Source organism: Panthera pardus, unplaced genomic scaffold (assembly GCF_024362965.1).
Source record: "Panthera pardus isolate Hobbes unplaced genomic scaffold, ASM2436296v1 HiC_scaffold_21, whole genome shotgun sequence".
NCBI classification, from domain to species: domain Eukaryota; kingdom Metazoa; phylum Chordata; class Mammalia; order Carnivora; family Felidae; genus Panthera; species Panthera pardus.
The window spans coordinates 41931809-41949607 of record NW_026526777.1 but is presented as its reverse complement, the minus strand read 5'-3'; the positions used below and the strand labels follow the sequence as shown (position 1 = coordinate 41949607).

The 17799-nt window shown below is 41.2% G+C and overlaps 1 protein-coding gene across 2 annotated transcripts in view; it reads left to right on the top strand.

Moving 5' to 3' along the window:
• The window catches only part of STX6 (syntaxin 6), a 51861-nt gene that overhangs the window by 10856 nt on the left and 23206 nt on the right, over positions 1 to 17799 (top strand). For both annotated transcript variants that reach the window (XM_019428025.2, XM_019428033.2), the window contains exons 2-3: positions 10312 to 10481; positions 13045 to 13139. In XM_019428025.2, the coding sequence (XP_019283570.1) occupies positions 10312 to 10481; positions 13045 to 13139 (265 nt within the window). The remainder of the gene's footprint in view (positions 1 to 10311; positions 10482 to 13044; positions 13140 to 17799) is intronic.

Below are 17799 nucleotides of genomic sequence, written 5' to 3'. Positions count from 1 at the left end.
TCCAAAAATTCAGGGCATACGTGGCCCCTCATGGAAAGTTCTGGGTGTCAGACTTCAGTTGTCCCCATCACACAGTTGAAAGAAAAACCTCAAATAGATAAACCAGACTTTACAGGAAAAAGATTGCAATATTTTGTGATTTTGACCTTTTTGGAGACCATAGACAAAAGTGGATCGCTGCTGCCTGAGAAGTCAGCAGCTGCTGCTGTTTGGTCAGGGTGCCGTGTTCCTCACAGGGTGAAGTGCTCCTCACGGGGTGTGGTGCTCCTCCCAGGGTGCCATGTTCACATGGGCTGTGCTGGACTTGTGTGTGTGTGTGTGTGGGGGGGAAGTACCTAACTAGTCAGTTCTTAGAGAAACAGCTCCTCCCCCCCCACCCCCCCCCCCCCCCTTGCTGAGAAAGGAGTGTGAAGAAAACTCAGTGGGCTCTCTTCTTTCTCGTTAAAACCCTCACAGATCTGAAGCAGATGACGTTGTTATATACTCCTCTTTTTTTCTCTCTCTCTCCTCTGTTCTGCTAATTGATTTACTGGGGATGCCTAGTGATTTTAAATATTCAGCTCCAGATATTTACAAATGGTTGTTAATTGGGTTGTGTCACTAGAGTCTTGCACATTTATTGGGTGTGTCTTGTGGCTCTTGAAACCGTTCAGAAATCCCAAGTTCTTTGGAAAATTCTGGTTACCATTAATATTTGGCGTAAAAAAGAATTTGTGCCACATGTTGTTTTCTACTCTCCTTTCAGGCCTTCTTTTCCAGGCTGATGCTAAGCTGAAATGAAGTTGGGAGATGTTTTAAACTTTGAGTGACCCCTCTAGCTGCTGTGAAAATGGGATTCCTTGACACGGCAGGTTCTGGCTTTTCGAGATTTGAACCATTGCCGATAGTTCCCATTTTTGTAATTCTTTGAAACGTGTGTCTTAGAAATGCAGTCTAATGCCTACTTTGCCTTTCTTTTGTCTGTGCCACTAACTGATAGCTAAAGATGAAACTTATTGAAAAACAAGAGATTGAGAGTGGAATAAGCCAGGTGACCAGTTGGGCCTGTGGGGTGTTGGATGTTATCCTGGAATTGCTTTGTGGCATTTTTCTGTTTCCTGCCATTTCTTTGATTACTTCTTCAGAACATGCTTAAGAGCTCCCTGATTTCACTCTGTGCTGCTAGGATTGAATCCATGCATGTGCCCCGCCTCCCCCTCAAGTCTATCAGTGTCTTAAGAGTTATGGTTATGAAAGTGTGGTCCTTGAATCTCAAGGGGTTCTTGCCCCTCTCACAGAAGAGTCCCTTGGCTTAAAATGCTTTTCGTAATAAAACTCAGGTGTTGTTTGTTTTTTCCATTGTACTCACATTTACACCAATGGTGCAGAAACCTGTGGCAGATAAAACTGTTGATCCCGTCACGTAAACCCAGGCCGTGGCACTACACCGGACTGGTACTCGTTGTGTTCCTCCCTCACAGTGGGGGGGTGGAGGGGGAGGTCATGTACCCTTAAGAATGCCCTTCCTGAAACAGTAAAAATTGTTAGTTGTATCAAATCTATCCTTGAAGACCTTTCTTTCTTTCTTTCTTTCTTTTCTTTCTTTCTTTCTTTCTTTCTTTCTTTCTTTCTTTCTTTCTTTCTTTCTTTCTTTCTTTCTTTTTGACGTTTGTTTTTGAGAGAGAGAGATGGAGCATGAGTGGGAGAGGGGCAGAGAGAGAGGGAGACACAGAATCCAAAGCAGGTTCCGGGCTCCGAGCTATCTGCACAGAGCCCATCGTGGGGCTCGAACTCATGGACGGTGAGATCATGACCTGAGCTGAAGTCGGACGCCTAACCGACTGAGCCACCCAGGTGCCCCAAGACCCTTCTTTTTTAAAAGTTATGATTTACCTACAGTAAAACTGACCCTAATTTTTAGTGTACAGTTCTTCAAGATTTGACAAACTGATACAGTCGTGTGTAACCACCGTCTCACAAATAACATATGGGACCGATACATCTCCCCTAAAAAGTTTCTCTGCAAGTTTACTCCTTGGTGAGTCACAGATAGAAACTACAGCAGGTGAGGGCGCTTGGGTGGCTCAGTGGGTTAAGCATGCAACTTCGGCTCAGGTCATGATCTCACAGTTTGTGGGTGGGGGCTCTGTGCTGACAGCTCAGAGCCTGGAGCCTGCTTTGGATTCTGTCTCCCTCTCTCTGCCCCTCCCCCACTCGCACTCTGTCTCTCTCTCTCTCTCTCTCAAAAATGAATAAACATTAAAAAATTAAAAAAAAAACAGCAGGTGAGTTGTTGCACAAAGGAAGTATTTGCATCAAAGAAGGAGTTCACAGGGAATAACTTCTAAAACTGACTCCCCAAACAAGTATGGATGCGTTCCTCTTACTTAGGGTTAGGATGAATATTTAAAAAGGGGAGCCTTGTCATCAAATGTGGAGGTGGGTGTAAGGTGCCTGCACCATAAGAAAACCTGCCTGTGTGAGCTTCGTATGTTATGTAAATGAGGCTTGCGCTCCTCCTCGTTGGGGGGTTGGGGGAGGTTTTAGCGTTATAATGAGGGAAAGGGAGTTGTAGGTCATTCTGGAGGTCACTCCACTCTCCATCTTCCCCAGGCTTGAGTCAGGGGGGGTCACACTCAAACTGGTCTGGGCGCTCTGGGCTGGCCGGAGGTTTTGTCAGGGCAGGTGCTACTGCCTGAGTTGCTGTCGCTTGGGTGTTTTCAATTTTTGGCAGTGACGACTAAAGCTGCTCTAAGAATTTGCAGGTGGTTGTGTGAACGTAAGTTTTCATGTCACCTAGAAGTGAGATTGTTGGGTTATATGGTAAACGTATGTTTAATTTTAAGACACAGCCACACTATTTTACAAAGTTGCTGTGCCATTTTGCATTCCCTTGAGAAATGCAGGAGAATCCTGGCTACTCTGCTGCCCGGTCAGCATTTGGGCATCCTCGGTTTGTTTTAGGCCATGTGTAGTGGTATCTCACTGTGCATTTAATTTGCATGTCTCTAATGACTAATGGTATTGGACGTTTTATGTTCTTAAGCTGTCATCTGTATGTCATCTTTGGGGAAAGCACTATTCACATCTTTTGCCCGTTTCCCTTTTGCTGTTTTTTCTTTTAAGTTTTTACTTATTTGAGAGAGAGAGAAAGCATAAGGTGGGGAGGGGCAAGAGAGAGGGAGAGAGAGAGAGAATCCCAAGCAGGCTCCACACTGTCAGCACAGAGCCCGATTCAGGGCTCACGCTCACCTGCTGCGAGATCATGACCTGAACTGAAGTCAGATGTTTAACTGACTGAGGCGCCCCCCCCGCCCCCGCCAGTCGCCCCTGCCCATTCCCCGCCCCCCATTTCTTTCTGGGTTTTGTTGTTGTTTGTTTGTTTGTTTGTTTGTGTTTTTGAGAGAATGAGCTCCATTGGGGGAGAGGGGCAGAGGGAGAAAAAGAGAGAATCTTAAAGAAGGCTCCACGTTCAGTGTGGAACCTGGCTTGGGGCTTGGGATCATGACCTGACCCTGAAATCAAGAGTTGGATGCTCAGCTGACTGAGCCACCCAGGTGCCTCTTTCCCTCCATTTCTTTTTTTTTTTTTTTTAATTTTTTTTTTCAACGTTTTTTATTTATTTTGGGACAGAGAGAGACAGAGCATGAACGGGGGAGGGGCAGAGAGAGAGGGAGACACAGAATCGGAAACAGGCTCCAGGCTCCGAGCCATCAGCCCAGAGCCTGACGCGGGGCTCGAACTCACGGACCGCGAGATCGTGACCTGGCTGAAGTCGGACGCTTAACCGACTGCGCCACCCAGGCGCCCCTCCCTCCATTTCTTTAAAATGTCTTTTAAGTTTATTTATTTTGAGAGAGCATGTGCAGGAGGAGCAGAGAGAGAGGAAAAGAGAATCCCAAACAGAGCTCTTGACACATGGGGCTCGATCTCCCAAACCCCCAAACCGTGAGATCATGACCTGAGCCAAAAGATGGACAGTTAACCGACTGAGCCACTCAGGCACCATACTCCCAGTTCTTAGTTGGGTTTGTTTTCTTATTAAGTTTTGAGAGTTTTTTAAAAATTATATTCTAGATAAAAGACATTGATCAGATATATAATTCATGAACGTTTTCTCCCAGTCTTAGTACACATTTTTAAAAAATTTAATGTTTATTTTTTGAGAGAGAGACAGAGACAGAACATGAGCAGGGGAGGAGCAGAGAGAGGGAGACACAAAATCTGAAGCAGGCTCCAGGCTCTGAGCTGTCAGCACAGAGCCCGATGCGGGTCTCGAACCCACGAACCGTGAGATTATGACCTGAGCTGAAGTTGCTTAACTGACTAAGCCACCCAGGCATCCCCTTAGTACACATTTTGACATTCTGTGTGGCAAAATGAGAGTGTGCCAAAGCACTTTTGCTATATTGTGAATGAAATAAGATGGCTATCTCCAGGAAAAATAATTTGTGATTGAGTTGCAAGCTGAAATAGCTCGTTTTTTCCCTTCACAGATCCCATTTTTACTTGAAAGAATGCCTGGCAAACTTGTTATTGGAACTTGCATATGTTCTCAAATTTCAAAATTAAAAAATACTTGAGATATTTTCTCAGAAATGAATGAAGTGAACCTGTCACTTAACAGAAAACAATTGACAGTATTTTCAATGATCATAAAATTAGAGCCTTTGTTTAAAAACAGAATTTTGGAAAACTTCTCTCAAGTACTATCACCTTACATATTCCCAGTAATTAAGTTTTTCTGATGATGTTGGTGGTGATATTATATGATTTTGGATAGTGTATAATGGAAAGACTCAGCATTTTCAAGACCTGTGATACTCAGTAAACTAGTATTTTCCAGATGACCAGTACATGTGATAAAATTAGACATGGGTGGGGGCACCTGGGTGGCTCAGTCGGTTAAGCGTCCGACTTCAGCTCAGGTCACGATCTCACGGTCTGTGAGTCCGTGAGTTCGAGCCCCGCGTCGGGCTCTGGGCTGATGGCTCAGAGCCTGGAGCCTGCTTCCGGTTCTGTGTCTCCCTCTCTCTCTGCCCCTCCCCTGTTCATGCTCTGTTTCTGTCTCAAAAATAAATAAACGTTAAAAAAAATTAAAAAAAAAAATTAGACATGGGTGGGTGAAAGATCCATTCAAAATACAAGGTAGGGCAATGGATTGTAATACATGAGAGTTCAAAAAGTCTTTGATACAGTTTCAGGTTCCACATTGCAACTAACCTTTAAGAAGCGGCCGTTTTGTTGAGTTTTGGTATAGTGGCAAAAAGGAATATCCACAATTATCTAAAAAGACTGTTAAAATACTCCTCCCTTTTCCATCTGTCTATCTGCATGAGGCTGGGCTTTCCTCATATACTTCAACAAAACATGTTGACAGACTGAATGTAGAAGCAGATAGGAGAATCTAGCTGTCTTCTGTTAAACCAGATATTAAAGAGATTTGCAAACATACGAAAGAGTGTGGATTTTTAAGATGTTATTTTTTTGTAAAAACATTATGTTAACATGTAGTAAGTTCATTGTCATGTTTTGATTACTTGATACTTTTTTAAACATGTTTGGATTTCTAATATGGTAAGTGGCAGTAGATAAATAACCCACATCAATTTAAGTTTTGGGGGTCTTCAGTAATTTTGAAGAGTGCAAAGAAACCCTGAGATCAGAAAAGTATATGAATGTTTAGTTAAGATAATTTAATTCAAGCATCATGGTTGTGTTCTGGTGATGGAGAATGAGGGATGCCCTGGCCTGAGGCTTCTGTGGTTTAAGGCTTCTAGTTCTCAAAAAGGAATTTATGTTTACTTTACAGAAGTGGTAATTTTATATTCTTTAAAATGAGATGTCATTATAGATACCTCTTTAAACTCTGTCTTTTATTATCATAGATGATACTCAACACTTACAAATAAACCAATTACCTCGGATTATGGGAAGGTGTGTACCTCCTTCTCTACCAGATCAGCCAGAAACCTTACTAAAAATTTAAAAGTGGATTTATATGTCAGTTAGTCCTTCCCCATTTTATGTTAGAGTTTCTCATTAGCACTGCAAGTATAAGGCTGATAGGGGAGGAACAATGAGAGAACTCTGCTAACTCATAAACTGGGTGCTGAACTTACCTGAGGAGATTCACTGTTGGCCATATAGCTCATTGGTGTATTCAGCCTGGCCCAATAGCTGTATTCTGTGTTTAACACTCAGCGTTCTAGCTCTCATGAGTGGTCTCAAACCAAAATATTATTTTTATGCACCTTTCTTCATTTTGTAAGTGCTTTGTCTTCTGGTACTTGAAATGTCAGAGGGAATAGGATGCATGCAGTTTCTGTCTTAAAGCTACAGGTAGCAAACACCCTGAGTGTGCACCCAGAAGAATTGGTTAAGAAGTCATAGAAGGATCAAAACAGGTCTCATAGTTTGGGTGCATGAAGATTATAATCTTTGTACGCAATAGACCATATGATAGTAAAATGATTCCTTTTTGGCTTTTATAAGCAATAGTATTCAATTACAACATTTAAATTGTAGATATTGGGGGCACCTGGGTGGCTCAGTTGGTTAAGTGTCCGACTCTTGATTTTGGCTCAGGTCATGATCTCCCATTTCATGAGTTCGAGCCCCACATTGGACTCTGTGCTGACAGTGCAGAGCCTGCTTAGGATTCTCTCTCTCTGCCCCTCTCCCTCCCTTCCTCCCTCTCTCTCTTTCTTTCTCTCTCTCAATAAATAAACATAAAAAAATAAATTATGGGTGTTGGCCCATTGGTAGGGGGCAAAGTTTTGCCTTTTTTTTTTTAATGTTTATTTATTTTTGAGGGAGGGTGGACAGAGGATCCGAAATGGGCTCCATGTTGACAGCAGAGACCCTGATGTGGAGCTCGAACTCCCCAACCACAAGATGATGACCAGAGCCGGAGTCAGACACTCCGGCTGACTGAGCCATCTGGGCACCCTAATTTTTTGTTTGTTTTTTTCTTTTCTAGGTCTATCTGTACCTCCCAAAAGTTATATAGTGTCATTTTTACCACACCAATATAGAATGCTGCCTCAAAAGTGGTTGGTCTTTTTTAAAATGTGTCACATTTATTTATTTATTTATCTATTTATTTTCCCAAGTTTTTATGTAAATTTCAGTTAACATACAATATAATATTAGTTTCAGGTATAGAATTTAGTAATTCAACACTTGCATACCACACCTGGTGCTCATCACAACAAGTGGCCTCCTTAATTCCAACATCACCTACTCAACCCACCTCCTCCAACTGCACCCCATCATCTCCCCTCTGGTAACAACCATCAATTTGTTCTCTACACTTAAGAGTCTGTTTCTTGGTTTTCCTCTCTTTCTCCCGCCATGTTCATTTGTTTTGTTTCTTAAATTCCACATAAGAGTGAAATCATATGGTATTTGTCTCTCTGACTGACTTACTTCACATAGCATAATACTTTTTAGCTCCATCCACATCAAATGTCAAGATTTCATTCTTTTTTACTCCACCATATCCTCTTCTTTTTTTTTTAATCTTTATTTTTGAGAGAGAGAGAGAGAGAGAGAGAGAGAGAGAGAGGGACAGAGTGGAAGCTGGGGAGGAACAGAGAGAGAGAGAGACATGAATCTGAAGCAGGCTCCAGGGCCTGAGCCAACAGCACAGAGCCCGACATGGGGCTCGAACTCATGAACCACGAATTCACAACCTGAGCCAAAGTCAGACGCTTAACCGACTGAGCCACCCCAGTGCCCCTATTCCACCACATCTTTGTTACCCATTCATCAGTTGATTGACATTTGGGCTCTTTCCATAATTTGGCTGTTGTTGATAATGCTGCTATAAACATTGGGGTGCAGGTATTGCTTCAAGTTAGTATTCTTATATCCTTTGGGTAAATAACTAGTGTCATTGCTGATGGTAGGGTAGTTCTATTTTTAACTTTTTCAGGAACTTCCATATTGTTTTCCACCAACAGTATGAGAAGGCTCCCCTTTCTCTGCATCATCACTTACACCTGTTTTTTTCTGTGTTGTTAATTTTAGCCATTATGATTGGTGTGAGGTGATATCTCATTGTAGTTTTGATTTGTATTTCCATGATGTTGAGCATCTTTTCATGTGTCTGTTAGCCATCTGTATGTTTTCTTTGGAAAAATTTCTATTCATGTCTTCTGCTGTCAGCACAGAGCCTGATGTGAGGCTGGATCTCACATACCTTGAGATCATGACCTGAGCTGAAATCAAGAGTTGGACACTTAACCACCTGAGCCACCCAGGCACCTCCCTTCTGCCCATTTCTTAACTGGATTATTTGTTTTTTGGACGTTGAATTTGATAAGTTCTTTATAGATTTTGGGTACTAACCCTTTATCAGATACGTCATTTGCAAATGTCTTCTCCCATTTTGAAGGTTGCTTTTTAGTTTTGTTGTTTCCTTCACTGTGTGGAAGCTTTTTATCTTGATGAGGTCCCAATAGTTCGTATTTGCTTTTCTTTCCCTTGCCTCTGGAACAAGTAAGAAGTTGCTCCAGCGGCCAAGGTCAGAGACGTTGCTGCTTCTGTTCTCCTCTAGGATTTTGAGGGTTTCCTGTCTCACATTTAGGTCTTTCATCCATTTTGAATTTATTTTTGTGTATGGTGTAAGAAAGTGGTCCAGTTTCATTCTTTTGCATGTTGCTGTCTGGTTTTCCCAGCACCATTTATTGAAGAGACTGTCTTTTTTCCATCGGATATTCTTTCCTGCTTTGTCAAAGATTAGTTGACCATATAGTTGAGTGCATTTCTGGGTTTTCTGTTCTGTTCCACTGATCTGTGTGTCTGTTTTTATGCCAGTACCATACTGTCTTGATGACTACAGCTTTGTAATACAGCTTGAAGTCCGGAATTGCGAGGCTTCCAGCTTTGCTTTTTCTTTTTTAAGATTACTTTGGCTATGCAGGATCTTTTGCGGTCCCATTCAAATTTTAGGATTGTTCTAGCTCTGTGAAAAAGGCTGTTGATATTTTGATAGGGGTTGCATTAAATGTGTAGATTCGGTGGTATAGACATTTTAACAGTATTTGTTCTTCTAACCCATGAGCATGGAAGGTGGGGGGAAGTTTTTAAAACCTTGTGACTCTATCTAAGTTGAAAGCATGCTAGATCATAACACTTAATGACCTGGTTTCCCTCTCTAAACAAGAAACACACTCACCTGCTATATGTATATTGTATACATGTATATATTTAAAGGTAATAATATTAGGAAGTCCAGTGAGATTTTGGATTTAAAAATGTCTCAGATTAAAAGACAATCTCCTAAATGGGAGAAGATATTTGCAGATGATATCTCTGATACAGGGTTAGTATCCAAAATATATAAAGAACTGATATAGCTCAACACTCAAAAAACAAATAATCCAACTTAAAAAATGGGCAGAAGACATGAGCAGGCATTTCTCCAAAGCAGACATAGGGATGGCCAACAAATACATGAAAAGATGCTCAACATCACTCATCGTCAGGGAAATGCAAATCAAGACTACAATGAGATATCACCTCACACCTATCAGAATGGCTAAATTAAAATACTTACCTTCAGATTAAAATACTTACCTTCAGGGGTGCCTGGGTGGCTCAGTCGGGTAAGCGTCCGACTTCCACTGAGGTCATGATCTCATAGTTCGTGGGTTCAAGCCCCGCATTGGGCTCTGTGCTGACAGCTCAGAGCCTGGAGCCTGCTTCAGATTTTGTGTCTCCCTCTCTCTCTGCTCCTCCCCCACTTGCTCTTTCTCTCTCTCTCTCTCTCTCTCTCTCTCTCTCTCAAAAATAAAGATTAAAAAAATTTTTTTTAAATACTTACCTTCAAAAAGACTAGCTGTGTGAGTAACCCTTCCTCCACCCTTTTTACCCTCATTCTTCCTCCATGCAGGAAAAGGGAAGCTGTGTTAGGACTTGTTCATATGAATATAAAATATCACACCAAATGGCAGCATGTGTGAATGTTAATGGCACTTTAGCTAATTTGTAGGATTGCTTCTTACAGGATTTTTAAGTATAGTCCACTGAGAGAAAAATTACATTTTGTCCTTCTCTAATCAACTTGATATAACTACTTAAATAATGGCTGTTTGATCCCCAAATCAGCTGAGAACATAATACTAGGACTGGTATCTTTAAAGGTTCGAACTTTGATATTTGTTCATGAGGAGCCTTCTGTAAAGAGCTAAAAATACTTTTAGGAGTGGTAGGTGCTGAAGATGGTACATGATCACAGGCGTCAACTTAAAGTCAAGCAGTAGTAACTTGTTCATGGAATGTGCTGTCTCTGATTTCTGCCCTTTCCCTTCACCTTGATTACAGAGAGGTACAGAAAGCAGTCAACACTGCCCAGGGCTTGTTTCAGAGATGGACAGAGCTCCTCCAGGACCCCTCCACAGCAACAAGGGAAGAAATCGACTGGACCACCAATGAGCTGAGAAACAACCTCCGGAGCATAGAGTGGGATCTGGAGGACCTCGACGAGACCATCAATATCCTTCTCTATGGTGCCTGTGCCTCTGGGATGGACAGAAAAATGAACACATTTTTGTCCAGATGTCTCAAGTACATAGATTAGATATTTCCTTTTCTAGTCGATTGATGTTGCTCTTCTTTGTACCATGATACACTCAAAATAGTTGCCTAGTGAGCTAAGGTTTAGGGGCCACGTTCTTCTACGGTGCATGATAAGTCAGGCAGTGTGGAGACAGTGTAGTGCAGTGGTTATAAGCTCAGACCCTGGAGTCAGATTGTGTGTTCAAGCCCTAACTATACCAGTTACTATCTGTTTGACTTGGAGCGTTGTTCTCTGCTTCAGTTTCCTCTTCAGTAGAAAGTTAGGATAATAGTAGTACCTAGCTCGTAGGATTGTTGGAAGTGTAGCAGGTAGAGTATGGTGCCTGACGCACAGTGAGCTTCTGTGTTAGCGGTCATTATTACATAGAGGTGTATACAGGGCCAGTGTTATACGTTGTTGATTAGAAATCAAAAGAAGATCCTTTTGTGGATTGTCTTCTTCCAATTCAGGAGGTGATGCTAGAATGCCAGTGTCCATCGGAGAAGCATTCTAAACCATCCAGTTGCATTTGGTAAAAGCAGATCTGTTACATTTAAGTCGTGCTGTTGATGTTAAAGAAGTGCACTGACCTGACTGACGAACCAGAGAACTGTAAAAGCTGAACTATGTGGCCTTTTCTCAGGTGGAAAAATTCCAGCCAATCAAAAACGTTGACGGTATGCCAGCTGCACGTTCTCAGTTCTCTTTTGTTCTTTCAGTAAGTGTGACCTAGGAAACCGGCTTTCGTCAGAATCACTCCATAGCATGGGTTCATGTGCAGTTGATGTGTGGACTGCATAATTTATATATATTTCTGTTAATCATAATGACCCTGGGTGCCTTTTAAATTACTATTTTTTAAGTTTATTTATTGATTTTTGAGAGAGCGAGTGTGTGCACAAGCAAGGGAGGGGGGCACAAGCAAGGGAGAGAGAGGACGAGAAAATCCCAAGCAGGCTCTGCACTGTCAGTGCAGAGCCCCATGTGGGGCTCAAACCCACGAACCATGAGATCATGACCTGAGCTGAGGTCAAGAGTCGGTTGCTTAACCGACTGAGCCACCCAGGCGTCTTCTTTTTAAATTATTTTTAAAAAACAAGCATGTTCTTTAAAATTAGTGGAACAAAATATGTGAGAGGATGGGATCAAAAGCACAGATACAGGAAGATCCGTCTTCCCTTGAGATGGAAGAAGACAATATTGGGGAGACAGAAATTACGAGAGAAAGAGGAGATACTGTGGGTTCGGTTCCAGATCACCACAATCAAGTGAGTATCGCAATAAAGCAAGTCAAGTGAAGTTTTGGGGTTTCGCTGTGCATAGAAGTGATGTCTACACTAGACTGTACTCTGTTAAGTGTGCAATAGGATGTTGTCTAAAAACAGTGTATATACTTTAATTTAAAAATACTTTATTGCTGGGGTGCCTGGCTGACTCAGTTGGTAAAGCACGTGTCTCTTGATCTTGGGATTGTAAATTTGAGCCCCATGTTGGGTGTAGAGATTACTTAAAAATAAAATCTTTAACATAAAAATATTGCTGAAAAATCCTAGTCATCATCTGAGCTTTCAGTGAGTTACAACCACAGATCACCATAACCAATATAACAGTGAAAAAGCTTGAAATATTGCTAGAATTACCAAAAGGTGACACAGAGACACAAAGGGAACAAATGCTGTTGGAAAAATGGTACCAATAGACTTGCTTGACACTGGGTTGCCACAAACCTTCAATTGGTAAAAAACACAGTGTCTACTAAGTGCAGTAAAACAAAGCACAATAAAATGAAGTATGTGGTTTTCATCACTCATTCAGCAAGTAATCCCTGAGTGTGCCATGTATTTTGTTAGTTACTGGGATGGGACTGATGAGCAGAACAGTGTACTGGCCCTCATGGAATTTATGGTGGGGAGTAGTGAGGAGCTCTGGGGACAGGGGAACAGACATTAATCAGAATAACACAAATGTCTATTTGCAAACTGTAAGAGAAAAGTACAGAGAGCCATGTGAGTGTCTGACATGGGGCAGCAGGACCAGGCTGGGGGTGAGGAGATCAGGGGAAGCTTCACTGAAGAAGCCTGGATCTCTAGATTCGTAAGCAGGGTTAGCTTCTTGCCATAAGAGGAATGGTTTGGAATAGCAGATGAAACAGGTTTTCAGAGCTGTCATGGGAAAGGTGATCTGGAGTCAGAAAAGAATAGATACAAAGTGCTGGCAGGTCTCTGGAAGAGCCCAGCTCAGCTGTGGTCAGACAGCCATGGATTTATAGTGAACCCAGTCAGCAGTCTTAACCTGGAGGGTCTTCTCCACTTTGAGGCACGGAGATCCTCATAGCTGTGGGAAGAGAGTTTGAGAATGATGTGTGTCAAGGTGCCTGTGTGTTCAGAGACATCGAGCCAGATTTTATTGCTTGCCTGTGAGAGATTCTGTGGTTTAACATGATGTCGTTTGGTAGACTTTTGATGATGAAATTGCTTTACCTTGACTCTTTGACCCACGCATAGTTGAAGCAAACCCTAGAAAATTCAACCTTGATGCGACTGAATTGAGTATAAGAAAAACCTTCATCACAAGCACTCGGCAAGTTGTCAGGGTAAGGAATATGAGCTTACTGTGTTATTTGTGCAAGAAATAGCCAAACTGCTTTTCTTAATTGTAAACTAATAGGTCGACTCTGAAACCACTTTTTAGTATGAATTAAATGCCGCTTTCCATCATAATTTCTGTGATTCAAGGAAAGAAATTTGTTTCTAGTATTGTCAGGCTTATTTCTTGGAGCAAAATGGAGAGAGTAGATGCCTGGCCCTGGGGAAGTTACTTTAAGGGTGTCCTACTTGGCCATAGCTCTCATTCCTCCAAACCAGTTCTCTTGTTTCCTCTTTATTTCTTGCTCTACTGCGTTTTTGGACAAAAGGAAGAATTACCATTGTAGAAACCATTTGGTTCCTTGATGGATTGGTAATCACTTTGCATTGTGCAGAGTGACTCTTACCAGGTTTGGATAGCGGCCTCTTCCACCATCTGAATTGCTTCTGGAACTTTTGCAACCCGTGTTACTGACATTTCCATATACAACTGCTTGACAGCCTTTCGGGAGCTGTCCAGAGCAAGCATCCATCAAGAGTGTTAAAAGCTAGTCCCAGTTGAACAAATCTTTAGTCTCAAATTACATAGCTAATAATCTATTGTTAAAAAAAAACCTAAGAGAAAATATCATTTAAGTCAAATCCTGTATCCTTGAGATATGTTTGTATTTGAAACTATATGGCTAAGCCGTTTGATTAGCATAACTAGATGTAAGAGAACCAGCTGTCTTTAACATATGTACTAGAAAGCAGCTTCCTTGAATAAAAAGACTTGGGATCATACCAGCGCTAACATATGGCTTTTTAAGAGTCATCTTAGGCAGGAACCTTGGTATGTGTTTGCCAAAAACTTTATGTCATGTGATTTCCTTTTGAAATTATTTCAGATGGTAGGTTATCACTGAACTTTAACTATTCTTGTTTCTTCTTTTATTCATTAGTTGCCTTTCTATATACATATATCTAAATTATTTTTAAATAAGGCCATACTTTAATGGGCCTCATATTTTTGGACCTGGGTGCCCCATCTATATACACTGAGCATTTGAATTAGACACTCTTAATTTCTAGTCGGTTCAGAACACTGTTCTAATCAGGAAGCCGTTTATTCCAATAAGGTAAATCTCCAATTACTTATTTGATACATACGGTTTGCTTTTCTATTTTTTGTAATAGATTTTCTGAAAGACACTTCTGTAGATGTTAGTATTTATTTTTTTTTTAATTTTTTTTTTTTAACATTTATTTTTGAGACAGAGAGACAGAGCATGAATGGGGGAGGGTCAGAGAGAGGGAGACACAGAATCCGAAACAGGCTCCAGGCTCCGAGCTGTGAGCACAGAGCCCGACGCGGGGCTCGAACTCACAGACCGCGAGATCATGACCTGAGCCGAAGTCGGCCGCTTAACCGACTGAGCCACCCAGGCGCCCCTGATGTTAGTATTTAAATGGTGCCTTGCAGTGAAGCATATATCCCTGACCTTAATCATTATATTTGTTCTTTCTGCAAAATAGTACTACTTGTAAGTTTTGCAAATTGAAATTCAGAGGTAAGTATATTGAAAGTTAAGTTAATTGGTATAACTGGAAGTAGAAACTGACGTTCATTTTGAAAAGCTTTTTAAAGTGTATTCTTTGATAGAACTGTTTAAAATCAAGTCCACACTTCATAATGCTGCAGCCCTTCTAGGGTTGAGGTCTAAATCATACTCCACTGTATCATCCAACTGAGTATTGTAGAGTTTTTAGTCATTCTTGTTTTAATTGTGACTCCTTTTTGGAAAGCTGTTACTGTTTGCTAGTTATAGGTTAACAGTACCTAATTGAGCTTTTGTTGATCTCATTTTAATAAATTCTAATTGAAATCCTTCAGAAGAGAAGGACATAGTAATGAGGCTTACTTGAATTTTTTTTCTTAAAGCACCGTGTGTTGATTGAATATTATTGCATTTGGGGGGCGCCTGGGTGGCTCCGTCGGTTAAGCATCTAACTTCAGCTCGGGTCATGATCTCGCGGTTTGTGAGCTCGAGCCCCATGTCAGGCTTTGTGCTGACGGCTCAGAGCGTGGAGCCTGCCTCGGATTCTGTGTCTCCTTTTTTTTCTGCCCCTCCCCAACTTGTGCTCTGTGTCTCTCTGTCTATCAAAAATAAATAAATGTAAAAAAAATTTTTTAATTAAAAAAATATTGCATTTGGCTAAGCAGTATTTGCAGGTGTTTTTTTTTTTTATGTTTATTTATTTATTTTGAGAGAGAGAGAAAGCGAGTGCATGCAAGGGAGGGGCAGAGAGAGAGAGGGAGAGAGAGAATCCCAACCAGGCTTCTTGCTGACACAGGGTTCCATCCCATGAACCATGAGATCATGACCTGAGCTGAGATTAAGTAAGAGACACTTACCCTACTGAGTCTCTAGTTAAGCAGTATTTATATACTGAGATCTCCGGGTTCTAGTTGGAGGAGGTAGAGTAGGATCAGAGAGTTAGGAGATTTGGGAAAAGAAACCTACGACCAAGCTCAGGTTTGGGATGTGTATATCACAAGCTTACATAAAGTCCTCTGTTAACCTGTTATCAGTACGTTTTTGTTTCTTTGCTTCAAAAGGAGTACATTTTGATCCACAGCTTTCTCCTTCTTAGGCAGGAGAGTTGGTAACACATTGTACATTTGTGTGTGTGGTTGTTCTGTCTGAAGAATTACATCTTTCCCTCATTTTTCCTTGCAATTCATGTCCATTGGCTTTGCTTTTAGAAGCATCCCTGGTTTAGGGGCGCCTGGCTGGCTCAGTCGGTTAAGCGTCCGACTTTGGCTCAGGTCATGAAGTCTGTGAGTTCGAGCCCCGCGTCGGGCTCTGTGCTGACAGCTCAGAGCCTGGAGCCTGTTTCAGATTCTGTGTCTCCCTCTCTCTGACCCTCCCCTGTTCATGCTCTGTCTCTCTCTGTCTCAAAAATAAATAAACGTTAAAAAAATAAATAAAAAGAAAAAGAAGCATCCCTGGTTTCAAGAGTCTTGTTTGTGTGTTTTCCCAAGTGTCTTTGAAGTTTATGTAGTTTTTACTAAGTTTTGCTGGCAGTTTTTATTGAAGAGAGCAAAAATATTTTTTTGTGTGTGTAAATAGCCTTTGATATTTTTGAAGTAATCATTTTTACATTTGTGGGGTCACCTACACATCGGAGATCTTGCATGTGAAATCTTTGTGTTGTGGAAATATGTTCCAGAAGTGACTTTGTCTTAACTTAGTAGCAGAAGGTTTTGAAGTATATGGCAGAGGCACAGGGAATGAACTGAGTTCTAGGCTCATTTGTGACCTTAAGAAATTTTCATCATGGCAAGTGACTTAGCCTCTCTGGCTCTATGTTTCCTTTATCAATTAAATGGTCCTCACAGACATTCTCTCTAACTTTCAAAGATGATGAGAACTGTACCCCTTGCGAAAAAAAATCCAACTTGTTCCAACCCAAGAATTGTTTCCATTTCATTGTAAGTCAAGATAGACATGGTTAACCAAAAAGGGGGAGGTGTACAATGTGGACAGAGATGACGTTGGGATGTGTGACCTCTGAGTGCTGAGTACTGGGATGTATGGTGTCCCATTCACTCAGTTTGGAAGACACCATGAAATGGGAACAGGAGCATAAGTAACTAGGACATTTATTGTATCGTGGGTTTTTTTGTTTTTGTTTTTTTGGTTTTTTTTGACAGACGAACCAAATTGTATTGGTATTAGCTGCTTCTGGACTGCTGGTTCTAAACTTCATGTGTTAGAAAGAAGATGACTGATTACCTTTTTGCCTGATAGGTTGTTACAGAATGCTTAACAGTGTTCAGTGACTTAGCTTAAAATTCCAAATCCTAATAAGGAGGCTGGTGGCTGATAACTTTTAACGGACGTAGAAACAAATGGCGACTAGAAGTGAAAGCCTGGCTGTTTTACCTGCTGTCGTGGCCACACAGGACACACGCTGCACAGCCATTGGAAGAGTCACTCGCCATCACGGCTAACGGCCCCTCCACATATATTTTAGTAAGCAGACACTTTAAAAACCTGGAGCTTTTAAATACGTATTTCATTAAAGTAATGCATGTTCATGAAGGAAAATTAGAAAAGTTTATAAGAGGAAAAAATAGAAAAAAGAAATCTAAGCTCCAAATAATGAACACAACCTTTGCTATATTTTCTCATGCTGATTTTCTTCTCAGTGTATGATAGTTGTATTTTTACAATTGTGATCATAGTGTTAAGCCATCATAAGCATTTTGTATTTTAATTTTTTAAATTAAAAGCAATTCATACTTGCTATTTTTAAAATGCAAATAATTTTGCTGGATGAGAAAGGTAAAAAATGCCCCTCCATTCTGTCATTCCACTCCCTGGAAATAATCACTATTAACAGTTTTACATATTTCCTCTAGTCATTATATGACATTGAAATAGACTCTTTAAAAAAAAAATTTTTTTTTAAATGTTTGTTTATTTTTGAGAGAGACAGAGACAAAGTGTGAATGGGGGAGGGGCAGAGAGAAAGGGAGACAGAATCCCGAGCAGGCTCTAGGCTCTGAGCAAGCTGTCAGCACAGAGCCCAACATGGGGCTCGAACTCACAAACCATAAGATCATGACGCGAGCTGAAGCTGGACACTCAACCAACTGAGCCACCCAGGCACCCCTGAAAT